This window comes from Rhododendron vialii, chromosome 8a (genome assembly GCF_030253575.1).
Source record: "Rhododendron vialii isolate Sample 1 chromosome 8a, ASM3025357v1".
Taxonomy (NCBI): domain Eukaryota; kingdom Viridiplantae; phylum Streptophyta; class Magnoliopsida; order Ericales; family Ericaceae; genus Rhododendron; species Rhododendron vialii.
In genome coordinates, this window is record NC_080564.1 from 7,373,150 (window position 1) to 7,393,716 (window position 20,567).

General features: G+C 38.7%; 1 protein-coding gene and 1 non-coding gene across 8 annotated transcripts; one reads left to right on the forward strand and one right to left on the reverse strand.

Annotated features, from left to right (window-relative positions):
* Nucleotides 1-13,879: 13,879 nt before the first annotated feature.
* LOC131336204 (cytochrome P450 85A1-like) lies at nt 13,880-17,333 on the forward strand. 7 transcript variants are annotated; one of them, XM_058371948.1, is made up of 9 exons: nt 13,880-14,205; nt 14,592-14,913; nt 15,385-15,534; nt 15,617-15,862; nt 15,961-16,047; nt 16,132-16,210; nt 16,468-16,574; nt 16,716-16,795; nt 17,028-17,333. In XM_058371948.1, exons 1-9 carry the CDS (start codon nt 13,916-13,918, stop codon nt 17,152-17,154), a joined length of 1,488 nt encoding a protein of 495 aa, XP_058227931.1. In that variant the 5' UTR covers nt 13,880-13,915; the 3' UTR covers nt 17,155-17,333. The 7 variants fall into 7 exon arrangements, with proteins under 7 accessions (XP_058227931.1, XP_058227929.1, XP_058227933.1 ...); XM_058371946.1 differs by having other exon boundaries at nt 13,881-14,205; nt 16,663-16,790; nt 17,028-17,332; XM_058371950.1 differs by having other exon boundaries at nt 13,882-14,205; nt 16,716-16,790; nt 17,028-17,332.
* Nucleotides 17,334-20,055: 2,722 nt separating this feature from the next.
* TRNAD-GUC (transfer RNA aspartic acid (anticodon GUC)) lies at nt 20,056-20,127 on the reverse strand. The gene has a single exon. It is a non-coding gene; the product is annotated as a tRNA-Asp (tRNA).
* Between the last annotated feature and the right edge of the window lie 440 nt (nt 20,128-20,567).

Sequence of the window (20,567 nt, forward strand, 5' to 3'; positions counted from 1 at the left end):
GCCGGCCCAAGGATTTTGAGTGCCCAAGGCCAAATTAAAAAAAGTGTGCCCCTACTATTTAACAATTTTTACAGCAACGATCAAAATACGAGAAAGCTAGCCAAACCTATATAAAGTTCTACTAATTATTACATACGAACACAAAATACAAAGTCTTCAAATAGACAAATACATATTATCTCAACAACGCATGAGTATTACTTGAATACTACTCGTCTTGCATTTCTAGAAGCAAAAGTTCCTCGTGACAAATTCCTTCACTTGAAATCCACATCTACGGAAACACAACCTAACAGTATGTGTGACCACTAAGAAAACTTGTTGAGAAAATAAATGAAAATAGTACTACGTTGAGTCTCGACAAACTTAGACCTTTAAAAATATGCATTTTTTCGTAAAAAGAATCAATTTTTTTCTTCACAAATCAATAGATATTAATGAGTTATTTTATGTTGTGAAAAAATTTAAATCTTTAACAAAAAAATACATATTTTTAAAGGACTAGATTTGCGCGGCGGATATTTATTTAGAGACGGAGAGATTAGTAATTAGTGAAGGAGAATATAGAGAGTTGAACAAATGGATATGATGAAGAAGAGGATGAGGGGTGAGGGAGGGGAGAAAATTGGAAAATATATTCTAGCTAGGAGTTTATGAGGGAAATAAAAATCATTGAGTGCTAGCTATACATTAAAATTTTAAAGTCAAAATTAAGCTGTAGCTAAAATTAAGAATTGAAAGAACAATAGGTCGGGATAATTGGATATGATATGTCGGTAGTTATTTTCCAGAAAGAGAGAGAGAGAGAGAGTAATGAAAAAAACGTGCCAGAGCTTTGGTTTTCTTTTTTTCGAAAATGGACCAATTAGTTCTCTGATTTACAAAAATGCCATCGAGTTTTTGGGCCTTTATTTGCATATTGGATGGGCATTTTTTTATGGCATTGGATTAAAAAGAGTCATAGTCAAATCCAAATACTACTCCCTCCGTCTATTTTTAAGTGTTCTGCTTCGTAACTCCAACTTATTAAAAAGACATCATCATTACACCTTTCACATCAACTTTTTCCTCCACTTTCCCTACTTACCCATCATCATTGCACTTTTACTCACTAACTTTTCAAAATAAAATCTACTTTTAGGGACAAAATAGACAATATACCAACTTTTACCCCCCTAACTTTACAAAATGGACACTTATTAAGAGACAACCCAAAATAAAATACTGGACACAAAAAAAGGGACGGAGGGAGTAAAAAAATTGAAGTGCCCAAAAAATTGGACATTATTAAGATGCTCAAAGCCCAGGCCTCTTGGGCCTTGGGATTGGACCGACCCTGTGTATGGATTCTATGATATGAATGATTTTAGATCATTATTGAAGATTTGGGATTAGCCGATTAGGCAATAAAACAAGAATTTAGAGGGGTTGGAAGTAATTGGGATGAAGCACGTGGACGTGGATTCGACGTAGCACACGTGCATTCAATCATCGTGTGGGGCTACCCTACCCTATCTTGAAGTTTTTAAATATTCATCCTCATAACCTATCTCACGTAAGTATTCATTCCGGTCATTTTGAACAGTTATGTTTTCATCCTCTTAGATAGTGAATTACCGATCTTACCATTTTAATAAAATATCCATATGTGTGTATATATTGCATTCCTAAATTAGTGGGATTCAACCATTTTCTAATTTAGTGAGATTCAATCACAATAATTATGAGAGATAATTACAAAAGATGATTTCAAAATTAAAAAAATTCATAATAACCAAATTCTACCAATTTATTTTTCACCGATTTAAATTTGTAAAATGATTTCATGGATTATTTTTCCACCATAAAACATATTTATGCAAAATTGCCATGAAATATATATTTCGAAATATGGTGGATACTCAAATCAACGATGTTTTTCATGGATCATTTTTTTCACCATAAAACATATTTCAAAACATGGAGGATATATCAAAATCGATCGTATTTTTATGGATTATTTTTGGGGAGTCAAAATCAACCATGTTTTCACCATAAAACATATTTCAATTCATAGTGCATAAATCAAATCGGCCATGCTTTCCATGGATCATTTTTCCCACTTTATGGATTATTTTGCAAAATCAAAATCAACCATGTTTTCACCATAAAACATATTTTCAAAACATGGTGGATATATCAAAATCAGCCATGTTTTTATTGATTATTTATGCGAAATCACCATGAAAACTGAAACTAAAATCAGGACTATAACTATAACGAAAATCATAAAATTTTCATGGATTATTTGCATACAATTAAGAAAGTGTGCTTTTCGTAACTACTTCCACAAACCATCCACAAATCAAAATCCATCCAAAAATTAAACTTGTTTTGAAACACAACACCTAAAGAAGTTTTTCAACAGGAAAACCCAAACCAACTTTCCAAATTAGATGAAAAATACCAGATCATGAACGAGAACCATGAACCATGAACATGGTCGATTTGAGAAACAGATCGACCCTCGGTGTTGCGCAAGAGCATGATATGCTCGATTGTTGGATCAAACAAGAACAAATCGCAAAGACGAGAATAGATCGCGACAAGAGAAACAGAGAGGCTGCGGCGAGTGACGAGCAATGAGCAACGAACAGTGAGCGGGCAGCAACAGGCGAAGAGCAGAGAGCGACGAGGCGACGGCGAGCCACGAGGGAGTTCGCACCAATGGAGGACGGCTGGGGGTTTCGTTTGTGGAGAGATTGTGATCAATCCACCGAGATATATGGGAGCTTTGAATTAATGGCGAGTTTTATGGGAACTGAACGATGTCTTTTCTATTGGGGGACTTCAAGAATTAAGTTTCCATACTAAAAATCGTTGCTATATATAGTAGATCCCGTAGTATATATAAATAGCGAGAATCTCGGGATTGAGAGGCGAAATTAACGTGGGATTGATGGCCGATTAACTGCCGGAGTTATCTTTTCGTCCCAATTTTGGTTTTATATATATATATATATATAAAATTTTCAAGTGAGGGATCAAAATGAGGGACTTTCATTTTCCGATCAAATTTTGAAACGTAATTTTAAGGGTCCCCGCGAGAAATCAGCAAAAAAAATGACCGGGAAGGGCGTCATCCGAGCAGTTTTTTTTGAACCGTTCAATGAAAACTGCTCGGATGAAGCCCTTCCCGGTCATTTTTTTTGCTGATTTCTCACAGGGACCCTTAAAATCACGTTCTGATCACTTTTAGCGGCTCGGATCATCGAAATTCAATCGGGAAGGGGAGTCCCGCATTTTAATAAAATGAGGGATCCCGCACCGGAACCTAACTCTCTCTCTCTCTCTCTCTCTCTCTCTCTCTCTCTCTCTCTCTCTCTCTCTCTCTCTCTCTCTCTCTCTCTCTCTCTCTCTCTATATATATATATATATATATATATACGGGGTGGTTCCAGAAACACCCAAAAAAACACCTCATAGTTCCCAATCAAATTTTAATGATCCGAGCCGCTCAATATGATCAGAACGTGATTTTAAGGGTACCCATGAGAAATCAACAAAAAAAATGACCAGGAAGGGCTTGATCCGAACAGTTTCGACCAATTTTTTATTGAACGGTTCAAATAAAAACTGCTCAAAACAAGCCTTTCCCGATCATTTTTTTTGTTAATTTCTCGTGAGCACCTTTAAAATCATATTCTGCACACATTGAACGGTTCGGATCATAAAAATTTGATCGGGAACTATGAGTTTGAAATTTGGGGTGTTTTTTTAGGTGTTTTTTTGGGTGTCTCTTGAACCGTCCCGATATATATATATATATATATATATATATATATATATATATATATATATATATATATATAAAATACCTGAGAACACTATCGGTATTATGAAAAAATGAGGATGGAAACATAAGTGCCAAAAAAGGGCCGGAGGATGATTCTTTAAGTCTCCCTTCTATCTTTTCTCCTTCTCACTCTCTATCCCTTCATTAAATTGTTCTCCTTCTCACTCTCTATCCCTTCATTAAATTGAGATATCCCACATGGTGCCCGCTCGGCACTCCTGAGCAGTCCGATACATTTTTGTATGGCTCAGATTGAAACCTTCTCTCCTCTCATCCCTCCTCTTTCTCTCTCATTTTTCTCTCTCCAAATCCAAGCCGTCCAAAATTACATCGGACGGCTCGGATGTGCCGAATGGGCACCACATGATACCCACCCGACACTGAAAAATTTCTCCATTAAAATTAGATTGCGACCTATTAGAGAAAACCAATTGTAATATGATTTCAGCCTCATTTGGCTGTAAAAGTGGAACAATAACTTTTTTTTGTTTTTATTAAAAAAAATTTGCATTTGTTAGTTTGGTGTCAAATTTTTGTGACTTATTGATTCGTCTCAGCGAGAGGAATCGGAAAAGTAAAAATTTTGATCAAAACTCAAAATTTTTCAAAAAAGACAAGAATAAGTAAAAAAAAGCTAATTTATTGACTTATTTTTGTTTTATTCAAAAAATTATGAGTTTCGATCAAAATTTTTTACTTTTTCAATTCTTCTTGTCGAGACGAATCAATAAGTCACAAAAGTTTGACGCAAAACAAATAAATGCAAAATTTTTTGATTAAGAACAAAAAAATAAGTCACTCAACTTTTTAATCCAAACTCACCATCGTTCATTTGGGAATTTTTCTCCCCTCGTGACTGTCAATTTCTATGCATCCTCATAAATTCCCTCAAGAAATCATGATTCCACCATAGCTTAGATGTTTCTCTCTACATGCTTGCGCATGTTATTCTCCATGTATTTGTTGAGATTATTATTTTTTCTTTAATGAGGCTATTGGTTGGGTTGGACAGCTGTAGCTTATAGCGATTGTGGACTTGCTTCAAGTTTAGTGTAATTCTGATATTTAATTTGATGTAATTCTGATACTTGAATGCTCTAATTATCGTGATTTTGTAATGAAAAAAGAACTATAGAGTAAAGTTTACTTAGGATTGTTGTGTTTTACTAACTCAAATAAGTACTTATTTTCTAAATTAAAAGTGATGTATTGTGAGACAATGATTTATCTCGTAAAATGAAAAAAAACAAAAAAAAAACATAGCAGAACGGAGCCTAAACTATAAGACGAAAGCAGGCACATAATCTAAAGAGTTTGGCAAGAAACCAACAATAAACACTCAAAACAATCACAAATATTAGTATCACCCAAAAGCAAACAACTAGAACCCAAATTAAAGTCTTTAAGATATATTTTGTGCTTCACTCAAAAACCACCCTCAAACATTGATGAAGCGAATTCTCGTACTTTCAACGGAGCTGTTCTGAGTTCTAATGAGAACAAATTCTCGTACTTTCATTCCCCCCTCCCCCCCCCCCCCCCCCCCCCCCCCCTCCCGCCGTTTTTGGTCTTTGTGCAGTCCAAAAACAAATACTAGCTAGTGGCTAGATTAGTACTGGCATGATCTCCCAAGGATGTTTCTTTTTCTATTATTTGATCCATTATTAACGAAGAAAAAGACTATGGTATATATCAAGCAGTTTTTTTTATCTCTCTTTTTTCTTTGACAAGGGTGTTACGGATTTTGTTCGAACGAATATATGGGATACGTATAATTTTCCAGTCTCAAGCATACCAGAAAATTAATAGTTTGTTTCTTATGCTCGCCATGCGAAAATGGAAAATATTTTAGTTTTTTTTTTTCTTTAATCTTCGCTAATTTTTCCAACACTCATTGCACTCGATAATGAAAATGGGTGCAAAGCCAAAATACATCAATTTATTTCTTCTTCTTTTTTTTTTGCTTCGGGAGGTAACGTACACTATTTTTTGTACAAGAAAGCCTATTAAAACAATTAATAACGTCACGAATAATGCCAGAGCTGACAGTCATTCTATACAATCACAATCATACATCGTCACAATGGCATGTCATACTAATTGTATCGATGTTAACCCGAGACTAAGAATATAGGTGACGAGATCGATGCGAAAAAAATTGTAGCCAACAAGCCATTAACGTGGCATTTTAATTGTCGATGGTGCCATAATTCCAATTTACTTCTTTTTGCCATTTTTGTTGCCCAAAACTTAATTGTCATTTAGTATCCCTTAATCGGGAAAAAGACTGAGCACTGAGGTCCCCAATTAATCTCACTCCTCCCTCTTCCCTCTTCCTTAACTTCCTGCGGTCCTAAAAGTTGGATAGATAGATAGATAGACTGAATCCCACTTTGGACACACTTAAATTTCTAGCTAGAATGGTCCAACAAGTTCAATAATGGAGTCAATAACTCTCTTTTTCTCCAGCAATTTTTAGGGCATTCTGAGCTTTTTTGTAGTTTTTTTATTCGACACTATTCTGGGGTAAAGATAGTGAGGGCGGGATAGAGTTTGAACCCTCGCTAAATGAAATGACCGTTACTTGCTCTGACGACAGAACTAGGATTTAACTTCGCTTTTTCATAATTGAGTTTGACGTAGAAGCCATTGAGGGTTTTTTTTTATTTGACACTATTCCGGGGTAAAGAGAGTGAGGGTGGGGGTGGAGTTTATGAAATGGCCGTTACCTGCTCTAGCGACAGACTTTTCCATTCGACACTATTCAGGGGTAAAGAGAATGAGAGTAGAGTTTGAACCCTCGCCAAATGAAATAACCGTTATCTGCTTCACCGACAGAACTAGGAGACAACTCCGCTTTTCATAATCGGAGTTTGACGTAGAAGCCAATGACAAATGCCATGCGAAAAAACAAAAAAAAATCTACATCTGAAGATGTGGAGGGGGGCCAAATTTCTCAATTCAAGAAGGAAAGAGACAATAACTGCAGTTTAATTGCTTCTGTTTTTGGCCTAACTATAGATAAGCAGATAAGCATATGGACCTACACAACCTACATGTGGTTCAAGAGCAAACACATGCTTATAATCTACATGTGGTTTGGGCAGAAATACGAAATTACTGTAAAAGTTTGAAACAAAGTCCCATTTAATTAAGGCAGATCTACTACTTTGGTTGATTTTAATCCCTCACGCGGAAACGTGCTGGTTGGAAACGAACCAAATCGTTCGCGAGCAGGTCAGCTGGGTAAGATCTTGTTCGAGCTTGACCGGAGCTTGTGTTTTGTAAACATTAACGAACCATCCAACACAACTCGATAATTTGAGCTCGACTCGAGCTTACCTAATTGAGGACTAATACAGCAAGAAGCACTGAAAAACAAACTGGATTGCTTTTGACGGAGCAAAGGGCATGAATGATGAGGCATGAGCTGTCTAGACATTCCCCCACTCTACATTTTTTTTTTTTTCTAGTTAGAGGTGTCCGGATAAGTTTACGCATACCTCAACTAGTCTATTTTCTGAGCCGGTCAATGGCAGTAGGCAGACCATCAACGTCGGAACTAAAGAATTCAGAAAAAATTAATTTCTTGTGGCCTGACCTCAAAAATCGAACATTAATCAATTGTGCGGGAAGTAAATCCACCGATGAATGCGAGTAACCCTTGGGGCTAGCCATCAGCCTGGCTGCTGGTATGCATTCTTTTCCCGCAGTTCCGTGCGCCTCTTTTGGGAGAATCCCTACCATTCAAACGTGATATTTTTAAAGATCTATCACGTGTAGTCTCTTTGGAGTCATCCTGACGTAGATTTTTCTATTGGGTCTCTTTTCATGGCGGGTCAATTATTTAATCATAAAGCTATAGGGACTGACCGATCTCCTACCGAAATCGTACCGACGGCCGTGCCAGGCTGATCCGAGCCGTCCAAAAATTCTAAAAAAAAAAAGGGAGAGAGCTTTCGTGGGTATTAACGGCATCCGATATGTGTAGGGTGCTTGATTTAAATACTTTATTTTTTGTGTATATATGCATCCAGTCGGTCCCTATAGCTTTATGGATTGATTACAAATCACGTTATCATATGTATGAGAAAAAAACAAATGTACATCAAATGTTTGGACCAGCGTGTTAAAATTTTTAGTTTTATTTCCAAAATAAAAATCAGAAGCATTTTTATTTTTTACGGTGTACGCGTAACAAAGTAATTACTAGAAGGTAACAAATGTCATTTTTAACAAATATATATGGTACTAATTAGTTTACAAAAGAAGAAAAAAGGAAATTCTATTTTCTAAGAAAAAAGAGAGAATGCCACATCATGCCATAGCTTAGCCGCCTCATTCTTTATAGCTTTAGCCAACTCATTTTTTTAGCCTACCCAAATCACAAATATAGCTTAGCCACCTCTGGCATGACATCTAGGCAACTTATATGTCAAAACTGAAAAATTATTGGGTACCCGGTGGGTACAACGCGGTGCCTGTTCGGCGCATCCGGACAGTTCATTTTGGTTTTAGAGAGAGAAAAATGAGAGAGAAAGAGAAGAGAGAGGGTTTCAATCTGGACCGTCCAATACACTTTTTGACGGTCCAGATGGGCTGCTCGGACACCATGTAAGCAAGCAAAAGGAGTGCTGCCGTGTCTCACATTTTCTACCGCAAATCCACTGCTATGTACTCCAAATGATGTACCCATAGTCAAGTTGGGGTGTTGATCAGTATATGATTGACACATAAATGATGTGCCCATTTGCCGTACAGTACACCAAATGATGTACCCACGCATAATCACACAAATGATCAGAGCCACTCAGTATTATTTATAAATTTTTTTGTAAGAATCTCTGTAAAAAAATAGCTTAGTCGTATATCAACAAGAATTTGCTCGATTATTCGCGCAATTCGCTCAATCCCTGTAAACAAATTGAGTAGCTTCGATCATTTTTGCGGCACACTTCAAAATGGGTCCCAAAATAAGTCGGTGTACATTTGTGTACACCAAATGGTGTACCCCTAGTTTTATTATTAGTTTGGCCTAATTTTTTTGTTATTATTCTTTTTTCTTTCCTTTTTTTTTTTGGTAGTTTTTTCGTTAAATTTTTTTTGGGATTATTGCTTCATCATGATGAAAGGAATCTAAAAAGTAAAAAATTACGATTGGAATCCAATTTTTTTAATAAAGAAGCAAAAAAATTAGCTTATTGGCTTTTTTTTGTCATTATTCACAAAATTTAGGGTTCGATCATAATCTTTTATTTTTTTAGATTCCTCTCGTCACGACGAAGCAATAATCCACAAAAAAAATTAATAAATATAAATTCTTTCCGAATAATAATAAAAAAAATTATTTGACTTATTATGCCAAATGACTCCTATTCTAGAAGGCGAGCTTTTGATGAGTTTTACAATTCAACGCTTTTGCAATCAGCAAAGTGGATAAGATAGATCTACGTACTTGTCAAAAAAAAAGATAGATCTACATAATCTTAAACTGGACCGGTCTACCTTTTTGGCTACTAGTGAAGGAGCTGTTTTCTTGGAAGCCTCATGTATGAAGGGTATAATAGTAATTTGAATAGGAACCAAGAAAATGGTTCAGGAAAAGAATCTGGACGGTCTGGATTTAGTTTAAGTAAATTTGGATTGTCCAAATTCTTTTCCTAAACCATTTTCCTGGACTGTACCAGGCTTCTTCTTTTTTTCAACTAGAAAAGCATATTTATTAATCAAGCCATACGGCATCTACAGACTAATTCCGAATACAGATCAAGCCATACGGCAAATACAAATTTTCACCAAAAAACAGAGATACAGAAACACAATGTATGAAAAGACTAAGAAGATGAAACAAGTGTCTAGCGCCTATGCACGAGCCATCGCTCACTTCTCACACCGTCAACATGAATCGGCTAACGTGGAGCTAGTACCCAGACACCAACATCTCGGGATGACGGAGCTCTATATTAAAGATAACATTAAATTTGTGGAAATCAGTCACCCGATATGAAAAAATCAGACCAGAACAAAACCCCGCTGGAAGATCCACCGGGACGAGAACCAAAACAACATCTGGACAGAAACCGGCCTAAACATCCGGACATAAACCGGACAAGAGTCCGGACAAAACAGAAACGAAAACAAAACCAAAACCTTAACCTCTCGAAACACTCAAACAGCCACTGCAGCACCGCCGCCACAACACTCCAACAGCCACAGACAATAGCGACAACCCCTACTGCCGCCAAACCCAGTCCCATCACTCCATATCCTCTCCAGCATCGCCACCAACAACCCAATGAAGAGGGGGGCGGGGGGAAACGAGGAGGGTTGAGGGAAGGGGAAGAGGGAGGGGGGAAGCGACAGCCCACGAAGGAGAGGAGCGCCGGCAAGAGAAAGGGAGGAAAAAAAAAAACAGAGAGAGGCACCCGGGGAGGAGGCGACGCCTCCCCCAAGCAAACAGCGGCGGCTAGGGTTTCTCTGGAACAAGAGAGAGAGGGGTCTCGGCACGTGTTTGAACTCTCCTGTAAAGTTGAATTGATTGTGGATGACTGTACCAGGCTTGAATCTTCAATCGTTCCATGTCAAATTGATGTGATTAAATCATCTCAAGTGGATTGACAATTAATTCCAATTTACAAAGAAAGCGAAGTCCTTTTGATCTCCTCCTAACAATATATAAGGCTCCAGGAATTCCTTAAATTTGGGTGTGGATATAATTTTATCGCCCCCTGTTGGCAAAAAATACAACTACTCCTAAATTTTTTACCTTAATATATATGAGTGAAATTGCAGATTAGCACATATTAATTAATTGATTTTTTAACGAAATGAGTGAACAAATTTATGTCACATGTATATAAGATAGTGCTTTAGACATAAACGTCCAAAAACACTAACAGAATTCACGTGGAATCCACACACATAAAACAGAAGATCCGAAACACGTGTGTTTGAAATCTGAATTTTTGTCCGAACACCTAGTATTTTCCAAGCATTTTCGTTTGTAAAAGTAAAACCAATGATACACATATACAAAATATAATTTTGTATAGGGTTTGTTTTTTAATGGGCTTAATCTGGAGGGATTTGTCTCTTATATTTGGGCTTTTAGGCATTTTTTAGGTGTTGGGCTGCGACTCATTTGTTCTTATTGTTTGATCTAGATTTTTAGGCCCCTTAGGTGTTGGTCTCTGTCCCTTGGGTTTCTTTTTGGTTGACATCTTGCCAATCAAAGATTTGTGTCTCGGATGAGCATTTATTGCTTTACTCCTTGCTTCTTTTTAGTCTTTGTATCTCTCTCAAAGATTAATAAAATTTTTGTTCCGCTGTTAAAAAAAAAAATACAAAATGTAAAGCGCTTACCATCTTACCAAAACCAGCAGGTAGTGGTAAAGGCGCAACTCTATTTCCTTATACTAAAGCAGCTCCAAGCGTCACGATTCAACCCACGTGAGCAGGATGCTGGCCCGCGATCAACACGTAATTTGTTAAAATGATCTAGTTATGCAATACCATCGGATTGCAGGGGCAGTTCCTGGTAGTAACATGTTCAAGCCCTTCAGTACTGGTAACACAGTATTGAAGTCCTTAAGGTTCAGATTGTACTTAATTTGTGTGACTAGTCTAGGCTTCGAACTCTCTTTCTCTCTCTCTCTCTCTCACACACACACAGAAGGCTGCCAAGAACCTGTTTTCTAGTCCGTCCTTGGCGCAGATTTGGTCGATTGACAAGAGAACCATGCACGCATGCGAGATCCCTTCTCAACGTACGTACTCAGAGACTTTTGTTTCGTCTAACTCCCAGTTGGAGGGTGTGCCTTGTGCATGTGCGTCTTCATTAGTGCTCATAAATGAGCCGAATGAATCCAACAGTTCACTCTGCCTCAAATTGACGAGCTTTACAGATTGTTCAAATTTAATTTGTTTATGAGCCCATCGAGCAATCTTAAACGAATTTTAATCAAATCGATCTCAAATAGCCTGAATTCTTTTTAACAACATAAGTCGAACGAGCTAGTCAAATACATGGTAATTTGTTCAAGTTTAAGTTCGAAACTTAACAAGCTCCAAAACCAATGTTCAAGCAATTTTTTTTTTTTTTTTAACGAGATAACACGAGCTAGTTTTAGTATATATAGAGTGGTTATATAGAAGAGAGAAACTTATTCACGACAGAGCCGTAAACAAGTTTTTTTTTGCGGATTCGTGTAGTTGCAGTCGTCTGTTTTCGCAATCAATAGTTGAGATTGCTTTTCAATTTTGATCAAAATGGATTTTCAATCCAAATCATATATCCAAAACACTTTGGGCGGACGCTATTGGGCTTCGTAAACCCATTTTCACGGTATCCTCCGTAAAATAGATATTCTCAATATAGAATGCAGTTGTCTTTTGTTTTCATTTAAAAATGAAAACACTCGTGGGAGTCGTCTAGTTGAATTTTGTAAAACGAAAAAAAAAGGATTTAATTTGTTCATTCTCCCATTAAATGAACTCTGATGGGTAGTCTTAATAGGTAGGTAGTTGAATCTCAATACACATAAAAGCTGCTTTACTTGAAGGGGACATGGGGAGGGTCTTGAATGCCCTGTTTATACTTTATAGTCTAGCAATTTGCATGGTAAAAGACACGACAAGTTTATTGCCTTTTTGAAGTTTACCTTTGTGTGCTTTTATTACTATAGCCTACGGTCCTCCCACTTTTTTATCTTTTGGTTCGACCGTTAGGGGTGCTCGGATCAATTTACGCGCATCTCAACTAATCCATTTGCCGGTCTGATAGTCAAAGACAAGTCATTTATACCGGGACTAGAAAATTCACAAGAAATTATTTTTCTTATAGTCTGACCTCAATAATCGAACACTGATCAATTGTGTGGGGGAAACAAACTTACCAACCAACTGGACTAACCATTGGGGCTAGGTCCTCCTCCTTCGGGATGCATGTGTTAAGGAAATAAAAGCCCACATTGCTTGGGAGTGAAATAGGTGATCACTTAACAACATTTGCGACATTTCTACTAATTGCCAATTGGTATTGAATTGGATATAAAGTTTCTGCATGGTATTAGAGCAGTGCCCGTTCCACCCACATTATAAACAAAAAAAAAAATCAATCCACACCCTACGATGATAGACCAGTAAAAAAGAGGCTAAAAGGAGGCTCAAACGTGGCTACACGTAAGGGGGATATTAAGAAAATAGAGTCTTACATTACTTGCGAATGGATATAATATAATTTGCTTTTCAAAAAAAAAAATGTAATCAATAAATTCTTTGAGAGTGACGGAAATAGTCGATTCTTTGTCATCTCTCTTCTTTTGTAGTGATCCTCTCTTGCTCTTCAACCGTGAAGTACATTTAAGCTTACACTAGGCGAAATCAAGTACGTAAATCCTCGCATTCTTGTCAGATTACTTCTTGGTTTTTTTCCTCTACTTCGTGGGTATCAAAAAATTATATTCTTCCTTAGCCATAAAAGTCTTTGACATACGTAGTACTAGAGGAAAAATTATTCAATGTCCATGAGGCACCGTCACGCGGTGTCCAGGGACATGAAGCTAGTCCAGTCGTAAGCATGCACTATGTACTTCCATACATTTGACCGGAGTTCAAACCTTATTAACTACGATTAACACTACTGATTTTCATAGACGGAAGGGAAAAAGTTACATATACTCCTTCCGTCCCATAATATTTTTCCGGTTCGCAAAACGGAGAGGTAAAAATAATACAATTTTTGTAAGAAAAGTTGGAAAAAAATTCAACAATTTACTAGATCTTGACGAGTTTTTTTAATTTATGAAAAAAATTTGAATTTTTTCTTGAAAGAAATACATTATTTTATAGTCCTCGTTTTGCGGACCGGACAAATATTATGGGACGGAGGGAGTAGTTAGCAATTACTACAGTACTAGAAGCTACTCCCAAAGACAAGATGAAGGTTGATAAAAGCCTTTAGAGTAGCCCCTTATCGGGGCCCTTCCGATATCCATCATTGTGTGTGAGACGAGGGGATTACATGTAACACTAACATATATACACACGCCTTTTTCTCTCTCTATACACGTGGTACACCACATGCCTACTAATCTTCTGGTTAGTTTAAAACTAGAGCAAGCCAATACTACCATTTACAGCTCCCTTGGAGGTGGGTTGGGAGCATCTTTGGGAGCAACAAAAATGGCTGTGTTTGTGGTGGGCCTTGGGGTGGTTCTGGGACTCTGTTTTTGCACAGCTTTGTTGAGATGGAATGAGGTGAGGTATAGAAAGAAAGGGTTGCCTCCTGGTACGATGGGTTGGCCTATTTTTGGGGAGACTTCTGAGTTCCTAAAACAAGGCCCAAACTTCATGAAAAAACAAAGAGCAAGGTAAGCCTTTTGTGGTGTTCTTTTCTTTGTTGTGGAAATGATCTTTTATTTTATTGGATGCTGTGGCCTTTTGTTCTCTCTCTCTCTCTCTCTCTCTCTCTCTCTCTCTCTCTCATATTAGTTTAATGGACTAGAAGGCTTTTGCTGTTTCAGTGATATCTATTGTTACTGTTCTTCTGTTCCAGCTGTATTATTCTTTGGAAGTGAAAATTATATAGCTAAGTTCCGCTAAGAGTTTTTTTGGACTTTTTCTTGTTTTTTTTTTTTCATTCAAAAAAATTTCGGTTTGTTAGTTTTGCGCCTAACTATTGTGAATTATTAATTAGCCTCGTCAAGACGAATAGAAAAAGTAAAAAATTTGTTTGCTCACTCTTTCCCAATGGCAGGTACGGGAGCTTTTTCAAATCCCACATCCTGGGATGCCCCACGATTGTTTCCATGGATCCAGAACTAAACAGATACATCCTGATGAACGAATCAAAAGGCCTTGTTCCTGGGTACCCCCAGTCGATGTTAGACATCTTAGGAAAATGCAACATTGCAGCGGTCCATGGCCTCGCCCACAGGCACATGAGAGGGGCTCTACTTGCTCTCGTGAGCTCCAACGTGATCCGGGATCGTCTGTTGCCGAAGATCGACGGTTTCATGAGATCCCATCTGAGCAATTGGGAGGACAAAGTCATTGACGTTCAAGAGAAAACCAAAGAGGTTTGTTTGGGATACTACAATCCAATCAAAACAACACAATGCTCGGTTTGGTTTGTGTTTCGAGTTTTCAACGTAGTCCCTCCCTCAGTTTTCATTAGGAGCTCAAGCAAAAAAACTGCACAACGCATGACTCACATGACCAATCTTCCTGACTCCTTGGAAGCCGCGTACGTAGTATATGCCGCGGCTTTTATTTTTAGGACGAAATAACTAGAAATGTTGGTTCTAAGAAGTATCGATTTTGTTACTTTTGAATTTGAAATGCTAAATGAAATGACAAGGGTGCTACATTGGACTAATAATGGAACAGCAATTTGAAATTGATGAAATTAGAACTGTGGAGACCGACTTAGAATAGGACTCGATCGATAAGAAGCAAGAACTCATTTGCTCTTGGTCTTTACTCCTTTCCTAAGTTTCATGTAAGTATTCCACTTATTCTTCTTTTTTGTTCTCTTTGTTTTGATCTAGATGGCACTTCTCTCATCGCTCAACCAAATCGCGGGTCTGGAATCCATCGCGATGTCTCAAGAATTCATGCTTGAATTCTTCAAGCTGGTGTTGGGAACCCTCTCGCTGCCTATCAACCTTCCCGGAACAAATTACCACTGCGGATTCCAAGTAAATTGCCCATTTCCATATGTTGCTATTCACAAAAGCATGCTCCTCCAAGTTATATATATGTCTAACCGGTACAACACAGGCAAGAAAGAACATCGTAAAGATGCTGACACGACTCGTGGATGAAAGGAGGGCTTCGGGTGAAATTCAACATGACATGCTTGGTGTGCTGATGAACGGTGAGGAAAATAGATGGAAACTAAGCGATGAAGAGATAATTGATCAAATGATCACAATTTTGTACTCTGGATATGAAACCGTTTCGACTACTTCCATGATGGCGGTTAAGTATTTACAAGATCACCCGAACGTTCTACGAGAACTCAGAGTGAGTGCCAATATGTTTTGCAACCCTTACGGTACAAATTTGGTGTGTCAGTGTGTTGTAGTGAAGGTGAATGTGATTTGGCTTTAACTATCTTTCAGAAAGAACATTTGGCAATAAGACAGGGGAAAAGGCCGGAGGATCCAATCGATTGGGAGGATTTTAAGGCGATGCGATTCACAAGAGCTGTAAGTATTTTGAGACTAGCAAAGTGTAGAGTTCCAATCTGAAATGTTCATCAAAATTAGGTTGTGATGGTGATTATGGTGCAGGTGATCTTTGAAACATCAAGATTAGCCACAATTGTTAATGGGGTTTTGAGGAAAACAACTCAAGACATGGAACTGAATGGTTAGTCACTATCAAGGTTCATTATAGTTTCTTAGACTTCTCTCACAATATTACTCATCTACGCGTACAAATTCGGCCACCATAATCTAGAGACTACTCCACTTACTGCTAACCGATTTCAGGTTGGGCGGTTACATAAACCTATCAGTATTACTTTTATAAAAAATGTGTTATAATCAAGAGACTTGTACATTGACAGTAAAGCGTAGTTGAACGCATTGATGATCACTATAGTGCTCTGTGTTTTTTTTTTACAGGATTTTTGATTCCAAAGGGATGGAGAATATATGTATATACAAGAGAGATCAATTACAACCCATGTCTGTATCCCGAGCCATTTACCTTCAACCCATGGAGATGGATGGTAAGAAATCACCAATTCTTGTGCAATTTTTACACACTGATTATAGGTATAGGAAAGTGAGTAATTTATTAGCCATGCCTGCTGAAAGCAGGACAAAAGTTCAGAATCTCAGAACTACTTTTTCTTATTTGGAGGAGGCAGCAGGCACTGTCCTGGAAAGGAACTGGGAATTGCAGAGATTTCTACATTCCTTCATTATTTTGTGACCAGATACAGGTAAGGTAACCGCTGATTCAAAGTTGAAAAGACCCGTGCGTGCTTTGTGAAGCGCAGATCTGGACACAAATTTATCTGTAGCCGTCTTATACACGTAGGCCTCAAGAAACAAAGAGAGGCTGACGTGGATCGGACGGCTCCAGAAACATTTGCGCCCAACGCAGACTTTCAGAACAGAACACGACGTACGTAAATTTCTGTATGTTTTTCCTGAATGGGATTTGATTTGAAATGCAGATGGGAAGAAGTAGGGGGAGAAAAGCTAATGAAGTTTCCGAGAGTTGAAGCACCAAATGGGCTGCACATTAGAGTCTCAAGTTACTCAACTGATAATCACCTTTCTTGTGTACAGAAAAAAGTATAGTACTATGCTCTTATGTGTGAAATTTGACATTTTCGATTTTGTCCGACTCTTTTTGTAGCCCAAAGCTAGACCTCAAGTGTTTAGATTCAATTAAGATGAATGATGTCGCGGATAGGAGGGACGAAACTAGGCTTCAAATGGAGGGCGCAGCTAAATAACGAATAGAATATATAAAATTTTGCTGTAGCTTATTAGAGCATCGACATCAGACTCTCTAAACCCTTCCTTCTAGTCACACTGGCGAGTGAAGTCCCAGAAATCATGCTGCATCGACCTCGCTTGTGGCTCGTTATTTTTTGTAAATGCAACAGCGACTCGGTATTTACTCATCATAGATACCAAGTCACTCTTCATAAGTACCTCACATCCCTCTGTTGTGCTTTTCCCAGGATCCTCGAATCAAACACGACGAGAAATTCTGAGAGAAAAGTTTCCTTTCTAATTCTGTTGCTCCTAATCTGTGGGCACGCCACTCCGGAAATTTCGCCTTTGGGGAAATCGGGTGCGGCCCCCTTTTTGTGTTTGGAAAAGCGCGGCGAAACGTTTCGATTCAGAGTCGCCACTCGGGTTTTAGCGGTGAAAAACACCCAAGGAACCGAACTCGAAAACGTTTGCCACGTTTGTTTGGTTTTGAAAAGGCTTGTAGACTGGACCGTCGTCACCTTCGATATCTGAGGTTCGGGAGCCAGGTTACAAGAGGGGAAGGGTTTTATGGCACCCCTCTCGCCCAATCCGGAGATCGGTCTCTACTCGGGCATTTTGTAAAAGCGCTTGCATTTTTCTCTCATTTGATCATTTTTAGCCAGTTAGGGCGGGGGAAACAGATAATAGGGATTAAAGCATTATAACAAGTTGTGATTTATGTGGCAAAATGTTTATGAATGACTTGATTGCAATGCTAAATATAGATTGAGAACAAGCACTGAGCAAACTAGGCAAATTGCAGTACGCTGCCCCACAGGGGCGTGAGCAGATTCTACCAGCATGCACTGGCCGAGCCACTGCATATTGATTTGACTTGCGCACGCCACAGGGAGACTGGCGTACTCCACTCATCTAGTTTCACAGTCCTTGTTTGCAACCCTCTGGGCTCTGGAAGAGGACCAGTGCACATCCAGAACAAACCATGCAGTTTAAATAAACAGGATATATATATTTACAGACAGATGAGATGGCTTGAAGCCATGAAAATAGACAAGAAACCCCCTAAACAAAGTGGGGACAGAAAAGAGGCCAAGACTGAACTAAGATGCAAGGGCCAGCCACTGGATCCTAGCTTTAACTGCCATACGCCAGTCATGGACTGCCGTACGCACGTTGGACCCTAATCCAGTGCTTGGCTTTTACATCATCTGGGCTCTGGAACATGACCAGAAGGATCACGGAGGCCTTCCAAACAGATAAAGAATAAGCAATAACCTTTGTATCTAAACAGTTCTAAACACACAGAAAGCAATAAACTGGTTATTTTGCATGCAAGGGTGATTGACAGAAAGATAGACCAAAAGGAATGACGATTCATGATCCCCACGCCAGTGGTGCTCGTGCTGCCATAACTGGCGTACGGCATAAGGTTACTGGCGTGCGCCATGTTCCATCTGATACGATTGTCGTGTTTTACCAGTTGGAGACCAGGACTAGCATTACTTACTAGCCTGGGACTCACTGGCTCCCCTCAGGGGCTAAAAACAGAAAGGGACACAAAGGTGGTATACCTTTTTGCTTGAGGATTGAAGGTGATATTGAACTTTAAAGCTTGAAGATGGAAGCTTAGATGGTGACTGGATATCAGCAGGGTGTGTGGAAGTGGACTGTTCTCTTTTCCCTTTCAATGGAAGAAAAAGAAATGGAGAGCAAGAAAAGGAGGAAGGAAAGAGGTTCTTCTTCTAAATGAGGCCAACCCCTTGCAAATGAATGCAAGGGGGGTATTTATAGGGGAGAGAGAGACTGAGATCAGTCTGGTCTAAGGCCTTGTTTGGCTGGTTAAGGCAAGGTTGGAGCCTCCCATGCATTAAATGCATGGGACTTGCCTTGATGGGGGGTGTAGGAGAGAGAGGGAACGTCTCTGCCGAAAGTAATCATCAGGGACGCTGTAGCCGACGTCAGGGTGGCACAAAAGTCCCGCCCAAGTTGCTGAATAAAGTTGATTTGACTGGGTTTGACTGGCGTGCGCCATTATTAACTGGCGTGCGCCATTATTAACTGGCGTGCGCCAGTAAAAGATGGGCCACTGGTCGATGACTGACACGTGGCAGATGTCTGGCGTACGCCTTCAGGACACTGGCGTATGCCAATTGGGTTTTGCTGGGGCTGTTTGGCTCTGGTTTGAAGGGTTTGAAAGGGGTTTCGAGAGAGGTTCGGGACGCTCAAAGCTCAACCACACCTTTGTCTTTAAACTGTTTTCGACTAAGATCATCATTTGGGAAATAAAAGATCGACAAATAATGCTATCTGGACAGTCCAGAATGGGGTGTCTACATAATCTTACCGCACATTCACCTCAACATCTTCATTTCAGCTGCACCCATCTTAATTAGTTACCTTGTTGCTTCAGAATGAACTAAAATGCATTCGACTCCTGCGGAGGCCAAATATTTCAAATCTTAGGGCCATTAGAGAGTTTACCTAGTCATTAGCTTCAAGGTCTCGGAATTCGTTGCAGTGCGAGCACCCGGACATCCGGTTACCAAAAGAAGGAAAAAAAGTGAACTAAAAATGCAACTAGGAAGATGATGATAGAAGAAAATCCAAAACCCGTTGATCTAATTCACACCCCCAGTCGAGAAAAGATTAAAGTTGGAACCCAGAGCTAATCCAGGTTAAACGATGACGTTCCCCCTACGCAGAGAGCGTCTAGCTGACTAGCGGAGAGAACAAGGGTTGGGGATAAAAAAGTTTAATCGCCGTTGCCGGGGATCGAACCCGGGTCACCCGCGTGACAGGCGGGAATACTTACCACTATACTACAACGACCCGGTTTGTTGTTGTTTACTGCAGATAATAATATATACTATATACTTATATACAGTCAGGATCAGGCCAAAGCCTCTTAAGGTCAGGAAAATGATAACAAAAAACGAAAAAAATAATTAATCTAAGTATTCTTGTACGAGTACTTCTAATTTTCATTTTCATATATGCGATAACAATTTTTCTAATTTTTTGTATAAAAAAAAAAAAAAACTAACAGCTCTTTTTATGGTGTAGTAGAAACAAAAGCAAGAATCCGTTCTTAAATTTGTGTTATACTAGTTTTGTCTTCTGTTAAATTCACGTCATATATTTAAAATTAATTATTCATCTCACCGAGAGGAGCATAAAAAATAAAAAAAATATAATCAAGTGCAAAATAAAATAAAATAAAATTCACTAAAAACACTAAAAATGCCAAACCGCTGGTACTGTCGTCTTAT

What these genes read in the sequence shown, in the direction of transcription:
- LOC131336204 (XM_058371946.1), top strand. Translation starts at nt 13,916, where the DNA reads ATGCCTACTAATCTTCTGGTTAGTTTAAAACTAGAGCAAGCCAATACT. An exon ending in TTCAAGAGAAAACCAAAGAG is followed by an intron (nt 14,914 to 15,384) that starts GTTTGTTTGGGA and finishes GTTTTGATCTAG; the next exon opens with ATGGCACTTCTCTCATCGCT. An exon ending in TCAAGACATGGAACTGAATG is followed by an intron (nt 16,211 to 16,467) that starts GTTAGTCACTAT and finishes TTTTTTTTACAG; the next exon opens with GATTTTTGATTCCAAAGGGA.